This window comes from Chenopodium quinoa, unplaced genomic scaffold (assembly GCF_001683475.1).
Source record: "Chenopodium quinoa cultivar QQ74 unplaced genomic scaffold, ASM168347v1, whole genome shotgun sequence".
In the NCBI taxonomy this organism is placed as follows: Eukaryota; Viridiplantae; Streptophyta; class Magnoliopsida; order Caryophyllales; family Amaranthaceae; genus Chenopodium; species Chenopodium quinoa.
In genome coordinates, this window is record NW_018742577.1 from 1286444 (window position 1) to 1297443 (window position 11000).

Here is an 11000-nt window from a genome sequence, read left to right on the forward strand (position 1 = left end):
TTTTGGAAGGGTTTAGAAGGTTTGATAAATGGGGTTTAGAATATGAATAAGTATATGAAGGATGAACTAGTTGTTTTTCCGGGCGTAGTCCCGGGTTATTACATGTTTGATGTAATAAAAAATAAATTAAGCAAATTATTGAAGTGGGAAGTTTTTCTAAATGTGTAGGAATGAGATGAGATAATATTTGTGTTGGATCTATAAATTTTAATAATTTTTTGCTTAATTAAAAACACTAATGTTCATCATTAATCCTCCCGATCGGGCCGACTCTCGTCGCCTCTTCCCCTCACTCTCCTTTCCCTAATATGAACCTTGAGTCATCAAAGCCTTTCTGACTTGGCCTGGCCCGGTCGCCCTACGCGACTGGCGCTTCAAAAGGTAGTTTCTACTTGCTTACTTGTTAGAGTAAGGCGAAACTCTCGTCGTAGTTTGGCGATCTAAGGGGCGGACACTTTTTGTTATCTAGATCATTCGGAAAATAAAGTTCGATAGTAACATATCACTTCTTTCCTTTTGGGTAGGGAATCTATTATCAGGATAATCAGAACTGTAGTAATAATCCACATTACAATCATTAATAGGAACATAAGGACGAACAATCATGACACCTGCAGCATAAGGATAATGCAAATCAATTTCATCATTGATTTCCTTAAAACTTTTCTGGGATTCATCTAAATCACTAGATTTATCTGTATTGAGGGCCATCCTGCGTAAGCATCTGGATAATCGGGAATGCGACGTGGCATACCCGAAAGCCCTAAAAAATGCTTAAATACTTTCATATATAAGGGCTAGAAATCCTTGACCTGGCCCAATAATCTGACCCGAACTTACTGAGGAGAAATTCGAACCCAACCCGAACCCGAACAACCTAAATTCGACTCGATTTGACCTAAATTTCATATTTCGTAATAATATTTAGTTTACACTATTTTTGATAGTTTCTAAGCATAACCTGAAATCAACCCGAAATTTGACCCAAACCCGACCTGCTGACTCGAATTGCCACCTTGAAATATACACTTCAAAGCTCGTCACTTCATTTCCCTCTTAAAGTCTTAATATATAATTCGATGTACATAGTATAACTAATACTAATTTTTTCAAATCCCCTAACTTAATTTGTAGTCATGCTCACGTCTTCGTCTTCCACATAATCTCTCTCTTCATTCCAAAGAGGATAATAAATTAATAAATAACTTCATCTAACAACAATTTATAACAAACTATACTTGCTCGTCATCATGTACATGTTTTTTTTTCTTTTCTTTTTTTAATTTTTTTTGTGGACTTGAATCATGTACATGTTGAACTCACATTGTAGGTATTTGATTTGTGTTGAACCTTGATATGTTTATTTTATATAGTGTTTTACCCTCGTCCCTTGGTCATATTTAGGAGTATTTTTTGTTCTACGGAGCTACTTTTATTACTAATATGCGTTTTCTAGTGTTTTCGTATTGTTTTATAGGAAATTGCAGATTTGGAGCATTTTCCAGGACTTATTTGAGCCACTACCAGCATTGGAGTAGGATCGCGTTCATATGACCACATTCCGTAGCCCAAGACTGCGTTGGAGGAATCAAACCGGTGATTAAGGGCTCGACAGTTGAGAAGAGACCTAGGCAATGGACCGAGTGTTAAGGACCCAAAGGGGAAATCCAAATTGGTCAAAGAAAATAACCCAATCAAGAAGTCTAAGTTGCCCGGATGCTCGCCCGACCGGGTAAGCCCTCGCCCTGAGGCGCGCTTGGCCGAGCGAGGCAGATAGGAAGGAATAACCCTTCACCCGGAGGCGCGCTCAACCGGGCGCGTGTTTTTGAGGGTTTCTTAGCGATTCTTAATCTTTGTTTTAGCTTAGGATTTTTAGCTTGACTATAAATATACTTTGTTAAGCGAGATTTGCGAACATCATCCATTAGATAATTTCCAGATTTTTAGTTTTAAGCTTTGGAATAATACTCTTCTTCTCAACTCTTTTGGTTTATGCAATTCATTACTTCGGTTTATTTTGGTAACGATTTATTTCTCTTTTATTTTCAGTAATTTAATTGCTTTGATTAATCATGTCTTGTTATATTGCTTTGCTTAGTTTAGATTTTAATATGTATGAGTTGTTTTATTTCCAGGGTTTGTGGGGATCCATAAATAATATGAAGGAGTAATTTATTATTGCTGATTGTTAATGCTCGATTGATTTTATTGATCGATTTAATGTTATGCAATTAGATTTGGCAAGGTTTGATTGAATGAGTTATGCAATATTGATTCGAGATTCAAGATATGAGAATTGATGTTTAGGCTTAGTTTCAATAGGCAGGTTAATTTATAAATGGTAAAGTCAAGATTCGAGAGATGCGATTTAATAAAGTAGATTAATTATGTGATTAGAATACGTAGAGAAAGCCCTTTATGATTTGATTAATTGATACATTGATGATTGTTTATTGTGTTTTACCCTGGAATATTATTTATTGGTTTGATTTATTGATTTTTCCTTAAGTTTAACGTTGCTTTAGTTTATTTATTCTCCTCAGATTAATTCTCACAAAACAATTTGGCTACTTGATAATCTAGATTATATTTAATCATTTAGGAATAGAAAGACTTTGTTTCCCTCTGGATTCAACCCTACTTCCTTATCTTCTTGAGTTAGATGACTTAGGTAATTTTTTTGATTAGGAGATACGACTTTATCCTGTCAAACCTACACAAAATAACAACAACTGATAAAAGAAATCACTTAGGATTTTGATATTAATAAAGATGATAATTATTGTTTACCTTTTCACTTTTGCATGGTTGTTTAGTCCCTCCTTTTATTGATGTTTATTCAATCTTCCTCTCCACAATAACAGTGGCGGAGCCGCTATGTGTCTTGGTAGGGCACGTGCCCTACCATTTTTTTAAAGAAAAAAAAAATAAAAAAAAATAAGAAGTTAGTAAAAATTCATGTAAATAAAATACAAAATGTATTATAATCTTCAAACTTACCGATAGCCTAGTGGTTGGAACATTACCTTGTCTAGCAAAGGTTATGGGTTATAATCCCTTACTCAACATTCATTCTTTTATTCCTCTTTTTTTTTTTTGCTTAAATCCCTATTGTGGTACATAGATGTGTCTTGATTTTTTGTCTTATTGCGGTACGTAGATGTGTCTTGATTTTTTTTTAAAAAAAAATTAAAGACTTTAATAAAAGTTTTCCAGTAGTACGGTGCCCTACCATTGTTAAAATCATGGCTCTGCCATTGCATAACATCACCCATACAAAATACCATGAAGTAGATCAACCATTCTTGATGATCTCTCTTAGCTCCAATAATGGAAGCTAACATATTCTATTCTAATTTGGGATACAAAGGGGTGATTAGTAAGGACATATTTATTTGATTGAAAATGGATGATTTATATGAAAGGGTTATAACTTTCTAAACATTTATTTGAGAGAAAAATCAAATAATTTAATGAAATAAGAATTGGTGATGCCATTGGCATTAAAACTCTAAAGAACCAAGAATAATAATACTACATATGAAGGTGAAAAGTTGATATAGTGTGATATTTTATTTTTTGGTCAGTTACAAACTTAATTAGTATGAAGAAAAATAATTAGCTTTTCCATTTGTTATTATGGACAATGTCAGTTACAAATAAATTTTGGTCAATTTATTAAGACCATTGAATAGTTAAGCGTAAATCAAGGAAGAAACAACGTTATTATGCTAGAAACAATTAGGGAGTGTTCTTATTCACTATATGATAATTAATGAATCAGGTAATGGCTTGGTGGTGTATTGCTCATGGGAATATCGCTACAATTATCACATTGACATGTAATCGCTTATGTGTCGCTTTGTCAATTAAAGAAAGAGTGACACATGGCAAAAAGAGTGACACATGGTGGAATGATACTCCTTGCCTTGGAGTTTTAATAATACTATTGATTGATTGATATGAATACCAATGAAGCTAAATATGAAAATACAAGTGAAACCTTTCAAACATTTAAAAGGGGTAAATTTGTCATTCCAACCAATAAGTTGGGATTAATATTGTAATCTTGTATAAGAAATTAATGAATTCTAGAAAAAAAACAAAAGAGTTATAATGGAGAAATGGAAGGACTTCAATGGAGAAATAAATAGTTAAATGCATAAATCGAAGATGGTAAGGGGCTTTGGTGGAGAAAGATGACACCCATGTCATTCATTTCTCCATTTTTTATGGGTTTTTAATCGCCGCTAAAAATATGGTGGTAAAAGTAGGGGATTTGTTAAACATCGCCCGCGTTTTTCTACATAAAGCCCACATTTTTTAAAAATGTTGACATTATTGCCCTTGTTTTAATTTTTACCGAAAATAAAATTTTTCACTCATAAAAAATGTGGAGCAGGACTGGATCGCCGAGTGAAACCGAAGAGCCCTCAACGTCGGGTAGATGCACCGGAGAGACGCCGTTGACGCCGGAAAAGGAGGTACGAAGCCATCTAAAACCACGAATTGGCGGCTGGCGTCCTGCCGGGACGCCGTGACCGTAGTGGTGGCGCCTAGCCAGGACGCCGCCACCGTAACTCTGGCGCCTGGCCAGGACGCCGCCACCCTGGCCGTGGCGTCTGGCCAAGACGCCGCCGCCACGGTGGCGGCGTCCTGGCCAGGCGCCACCGCCACGGTGGCGGCGTCCTGGCTAGACGCCACCGCCACGGTGGCGGCGTCCTGGCTAGGCGCCACCACTATTTTTTATTTTTTTTTTTTTAATTTAATTTAAAATTTGTTTATTTTTTTTTTTTTGTGTTACAATTTTTTTCTTTTTTTTTTTGTTTTGTTTTTAATTGTTTTAATTTGTTTTTGTTTTTAATTTATTTAATTTTTATTTTTTTTTTTTACAATTTTTTTCGTTTTATGTTTTTTTTTTGTTTTTTTTTTTTGGTTTATTTTTATTTATTTAATCTAAAGTTTTGTTTATGTTTTTTATTTTTGTGTTTTGTTTTTTTTTTTTTTTTGAATACTTTTTGTTTATTTCTTTGTTTGTTGTTTATAATTTATTATTGTTTTTGCTTTTGTGCTAATGTTGTGTCAAATGTATTAATTTAATCTACTCTTATGTGATTATATTTATATGTTATTGTTGCAGGATTATGGTGGAGACGGAAATGATTATAGTGGGATTTTTGTACACGATGGTCTGTTCGAAGATGCTCAACAAGCGGTTGATTGGGCGAAACAGGTTGCAATTAGATCAGGTTTTTGTTTAGTAGTAGCAACTCATAAATCTCAACGGGATGGTAGAATGGATCGCATTTTGAGATGCGACCGTTATCGCAAAAGGGAGGAACGAGATTTCAGTCAAGCGATTCGGTTTGATACAAAGCGGAAAGGTTGTGGGTGTCAGTTCAGAGTAAAGGTTCGACAACAGCAAAGGGGTGACGGTTGGGAAGTGAAGAGTTACGGTAAATGGGGGTATCACAACCATGAGATGATCGCATATGAAGTGGGTCATCGACAGTTAAGTGGCCTAAGTCCTGCTGCGAAACTAATTGTAAAAGAAATGAGTGATGCTCAAGTGAAGCCTGCTAAAATATTAGCATCTGTGTTGGAGAAATTTCCTGAAGACCAGCCAAACCGAAGACACATCTACAACGTCAGACATAAATTGAGGTTTGAACGGTCAGAGGGAAGGAACCCTATACAGCAGCTTCTACACCAGGCACAAGCACGTGGTTACCTGTACTGGTTTGAATCTGATGAAGACACATCGGAGGTGACTCATTTGTTCCTTGTGCATCCTGATTGTGCTGATATGATTTCGTCTTGGCCATCTGTGATTCTGATCGATTCAACGTACAAGACAAACAAGTATAAGTTTCCACTGGTTGAGATGGTTGGGATGACTCCAACGAACCAGAACTTTTTGATTGGTTATGCAGTTATGAAGGATGAGACGGTTGCGAGTTACCGTTGGGTGTTGGAGAAGTTGAGAAATTACATCGGCCCAAGTGTTCAGCCATCGGCCATCGTCAGCGATTGTGAGGGAGGTCTCTTTGCCCCTATAGCGGAGCTGTTTCCGGAGTCGAGCCATTTACTGTGCACATGGCACATCAACAAATGCGTGAAAGTCAAAGCCTACAACCTTTTCAACAAGAACTTAGATTCAGCAGAGAGATTGGTAAATGGTAAGTGGCGGAAGATCCTGCAAGCTACCACGGAGGCAGAGTACGACCGAGCCTTGGATAACTTCAAGGATGCATACCAATGGTGCCCGGCAATCGTAGACTATGTGATGCAGCAGTGGGTGCCTCAGAGGGAAAAGTTTGTCAAATATTGGACAAACCAAGTTCTTCATTTTGGAAACACTACTACATGTAGAGTTGAGAGCGCTCATAGAGCTCTGAAGGACTGGATTGATTCTTCCACCTCTGCTCTGGATACACTGTTCGAGAGAATAAACAAGGCTATTGATACTCAGAGGAACGACATCAAGAACTCTCTCGAGGACTCCAGACGGCGACATGGCACGATGTATAGCCATTTCATATTTAAGATTCTCCATGGTCGTGTGTCACACTACTGCTTGGGGTTGATTCTGAGCGAGCACACCAGGATGAGGGAGTTGGGTGATGAAGTGGCTATTCGGTGCGGATGTGCTATATCGGTGACTCATGATGCCGTTCCTGGACGGGTGGAATGATGTGGTTGCAGATGGTAACTGTGGATTTCGGGTTGTGGCTGATGTGTTTCAGATGGGTGAAGACAACTACGGTTTAGTGCGTCAGTTGATGTACAGTGAAATCGCCTCAAACCGAGCTGTTTATCGCCACGTGTACGGACAGGACTTGGATAGGTCTCTGCAGCGTATCCGGTGGGGAGGAGGACGTTGCGGTCAAAATCATTGGTTCGACGCGCCCCTTGATCTCTTCGCCGTTGCAAACATCTACAAGTGTGCAGTGATGCATTTCGGCCTTGGTTTGCATGGTCGAGCTTACTATCCGTGTACCACGGTTCTGCCTTGGTGTTCGCGTGAGACCGTCACCAGACCGGTAAGAGAGGTTGCTATTGGATTTCTGGGGCCGTCATACAGACATTTCATCCGACTGGACCTGTCACCCGATTTTCCGGTCCCACCGATTATACCAACGTGGTACACCATTCGTACAGCAAGCGTAGAGGGCTGGGATGCGTTATATCATGACCGGGTGCAGCAGTGGAACAATCTAGTTGCCTTTTCTATGTGACCTAATATTGCTATTGCTATGTTTTTCCCATTAATTTAATTTTCGGATTCTAATTTTCGTATTTAGTTTTCCCATTTAAATGTCAACCTGTATTTAGTTTTCGTATGCCCACTAATTACAACTTAAAATAAAAGTTATAAAAACTAAAAATATAATGTCAAATTCTAAGAACTTAAAATAATAATTATAAGAACAGATAATGTTAACTTTTACAAACAACTAGGAAAATGTTTTATAAATGCACTGCCGACATATCAATAATCTCTCTGTGACGCCCACTGCCACTGCTCAAGGGCCCGTTCCAGTTCATCAATAACAGCTCTGCCTGTTGCAGTCGTCATGTTGTCCCTCTCCTCAAAAAGTCTGTGTCCCAACTGCGTCATCTTTCCCATCCACTACACATAACAAAACACATAAAATTCAATAACGACGTATTATGAGACGTATTATATGAAAAAAAACACAACTACAAATGTTTTATGAGACGTACCGCATCCACGGCAGTGGGCGGTGGCACATCATCATCATCGGCGTCGTCGCCGTGGTGGACGTCTCTGATCAACCTCGGGTGCGAGTGCCGGTTGTACCACTCCATGTAGTGCTGGTCACACATGGCAGCCACCCCAGTTGGCGGCCGCTGCAACTGCTCAATCCATATGCGGGCAACCATCGGAAACTGCTCCCACGTGCCAATCATGCTTGCCGGCCATTGGACGACGTACTCCTTCAACGACGCAGATCGGACGGCCTTACTGGGCCATGCTGGTGGAGGAGGAACAACTTGGACATATCCAAGCTGGCGAAGACAGCGCTGCGGCATGTACGCCTCTACGATCTCACGATACTGAATCAGTCCCGTGTAGAGGGTCCTGGGTACCCTATTACTAGGGTTCTGGCCGAAAGGCATCCAGTTCACCTGCACATTTTTTAAAATTAGTAAGATTCATACAATAAACACATCAAACTATAAAAGTAGAAATAATTTAAACACTTTACCTCTAATGGGGACATCCTGTCAAGCAATAACCGTATCGATCGCAGGCGGTCAATGGACTTCTTCTCGACACGCGGACTCCACGCACAGGCACGTGGCTGGCCATCCCCAATAGGAACCGGGTCGCGGTGTGGTCGAAACGCCGGGAAATACTCGTATATCCACGTCTGTAACAACGTCATACATCCAGTGATACCTGCCGCATCAGCCCGGCTCGAGAATCCTAACTGGCGATACATGTACGCTAATGTAGCCGACCCCCAAGAAAACTGGCCTACTCTGTCGGGCTCACACGCGTCAACTATGTCGCGTGGCCTGAGCTTGTTTCCGCTCTTATCCGGAAACAAGGTACACCCGAGAAGAAGAAAAACATATGCAGCCAGCTGTGTGTCCTGCGTCCTACGTGAAGTGGGGTGCAAACATCGCTGCAAAACTGCTGCGATCTTAACACCGCCGTGATCCCACACACCAAGTGCCGCTGTGTACAGCGCAGCCCTATCCACCGCCAACAGCTCCGCCAATAAATCTGCCTGATCCGCATCTGTGACAACAGATGCTCGGTTTCCCTCTACGGGAATCCCAAGGATGGCCTCGACGTCATGCAACATGATCGTCATCTCACCGAACGGAAGGTGGAAAGAGTTCGTGTCCGGCTGCCATCGCTCAACGAAAGCCGTGATCAGCGTCGAGTCAATCCTCTCATGCATGGTGGCAGGAAGGTGGCTCACTCTAGTGGCCCTCAATCGGCCGACCATCTCGCTCTCCTCCGGCCAAGCCTCAGCCCAACTACACAAGAAGTTACAAGTCCTCTCCCGGGTTTGGCATTTCAAAATGCCGCTATCCAAAGCCCGCTCTTGGTCCTCCCAAATACGGGTAGCGATGTGTCCTAGAAAGCTAGGAATCACACTCCCGTCTATAGGTCCCCCAGCCACCTCGCCCCTCACCACCCAAGAATCATTAACGGCCCTCGACCGTTTTCTGCTAACCGCAGACACAGTGGACGCAGATGATGTGCCAGATCTACTAACAAATCTACCATCTCTACCCTTACGCACGTCTACCCTACGCGTCTCATACACATCATCAAGCCTCTGACTGAATGGACCGTAATCATCATATGGTCCACTCTGATCGTCCACATCCTCATCTGCATCCTCCTCCTCCTCCTCCTCATCACCATCATCATCTTCATCATCCTCAGAATAGTGCACCCGTTCTCTACGAGCCGAGGCCGAAATACCACGGGATCTAACGTGTCTGGGCCCCGAGCTCTCCATTGAGTTCATCGTACTTCTCATAATGTCCATACTCTTCCCAGCCCCAGAACGAAAATACGATGCCTAACACAAAATAACAAAACATGTAATATGCAATATAAACATGTAATATAAACATAAAAAAAGTAATTAAAATAAATAAATAAAACAATATACATATGATGGAAAATAAATTAAAAACATTACAAAATATTAACAACCTAAAAATAAAAAAATTAATAACCTAATAAATAAATAAATAAAAAATTGGAAAAAACAAAGCAAAAAAAAAAATTACCCAAAAAAAACAAATTGGAAAAAACAAAGTGAAAAATATAAAATTATAAAAACTTAAAAAAAGAAGAACATCAAAATTTTAAAAAAAATTTATAACAAAAAAAAGGGAACATAAAATTTTTTTAAAAAAAACCAACAAAATTTAAAACAAAATAAAAAAAAAATCAGAAACATAAAATTTAAAATTAAAAAAAAGAAAAACAAATTTAAAAAAAAATCAAAAAAAAAATAATTATTTTCGAAAATTAAATTTCAAATTTAAAACCAAAAAAAAATTAAAAAAAAAAATAAAAAGGCGGCGGCGCCTAGGCCAGACGCCGTGACGGTGGCGGCGGCGTCTAGCCCAGACGCCACTACCACGGCGGCGGCGCCTAGGCCAGACGTCGGTGCCGTGGTTCTGGCGCCTGGGCCAGACGCCACCGCCACCGTCACGGCGTCTGGCCTAGGCGCCGCCGCCGTGGTAGTGGCGTCTGGGCTAGACGCCGCCGCCGTGGTGGTGGCGTCTGGCCTAGGCGCCGCCACCGCCTCCGACCTTTTTTTTTTTAATTTTTAAACACAAAATTAATAAAAAATACCTTCTCGCCGGAAAACCGCTGTCCACCCGCCGCCTGTGCCGCCACTTCCTTGCCGGGCCGCCTCGACATCGCTCGGAAAGTTTTTTAGAGAGAGAAAGTGGAAGTAGAGAATTGAGAGAAGAAATTGTGTTTTTTACTTTGAGGGCAAAAGTGACAATTCACTCTAATTTTGTGGGCTTTATGTGGAGATTCGCGGGCGATGTTTAGCAATTGAGAAAAGGGTGGTACATGAGTAAATTCAATGGGGGAGGAGGAAATCACAATTACCGAGAAGAAGAGGAAGAAGAAGGAGATAAAGAAGATCGAGCAAGAAGTAGAAGGAAACAACAAAATAAAAAGTTAGTACAACAGTAAATACAAAATATTCATACACTTCCTTATTTTTTTTTTTACAAATATATCATTTTGAGAAATACTTTATGTTTCTCTAATTGAGAAACCGAGGCTCCCTTTAGCTAAATTATCAAAACCAAGTAAGTTTGCTTAATCTAGGTTGTTTGAAACTAAAACCATTTGTCTTCGAACATGCTCATATAATCGCTCATACTTGCCGAGCATGCTCTTTAATACTCCATATAACACTAATTATTGCATCATATTATCGTTGTATTTCGTCTACATGGATGATTTAGGTTTTTGT

At 39.9% G+C, this 11000-nt stretch overlaps 1 protein-coding gene across 1 annotated transcript; it reads right to left on the reverse strand.

Moving 5' to 3' along the window:
* Positions 1-7390: 7390 nt before the first annotated feature.
* LOC110720889 (protein MAIN-LIKE 1-like) lies at positions 7391-10488 on the reverse strand. The gene is made up of 4 exons (XM_021899972.1): positions 10361-10488; positions 8235-9572; positions 7729-8154; positions 7391-7633 (listed from the first exon to the last, which is right to left on the reverse strand). The coding sequence occupies exons 1-4, from the start codon at positions 10427-10429 to the stop codon at positions 7493-7495; spliced, it is 1974 nt and encodes a 657-aa protein (XP_021755664.1). The 5' UTR covers positions 10430-10488; the 3' UTR covers positions 7391-7492.
* Between the last annotated feature and the right edge of the window lie 512 nt (positions 10489-11000).

Bases quoted from the DNA above. Each gene is read 5' to 3' on its own strand.
- LOC110720889 (XM_021899972.1), bottom strand. From the start codon at position 10,429: ATGTCGAGGCGGCCCGGCAAGGAAGTGGCGGCACAGGCGGCGGGTGGA. The intron at 9,573-10,360 runs GTATTTTTTATT...ATTTTGTGTTAG, and splicing joins AGCGGTTTTCCGGCGAGAAG to GCATCGTATTTTCGTTCTGG. The intron at 8,155-8,234 runs GTAAAGTGTTTA...AAAAATGTGCAG, and splicing joins ACAGGATGTCCCCATTAGAG to GTGAACTGGATGCCTTTCGG.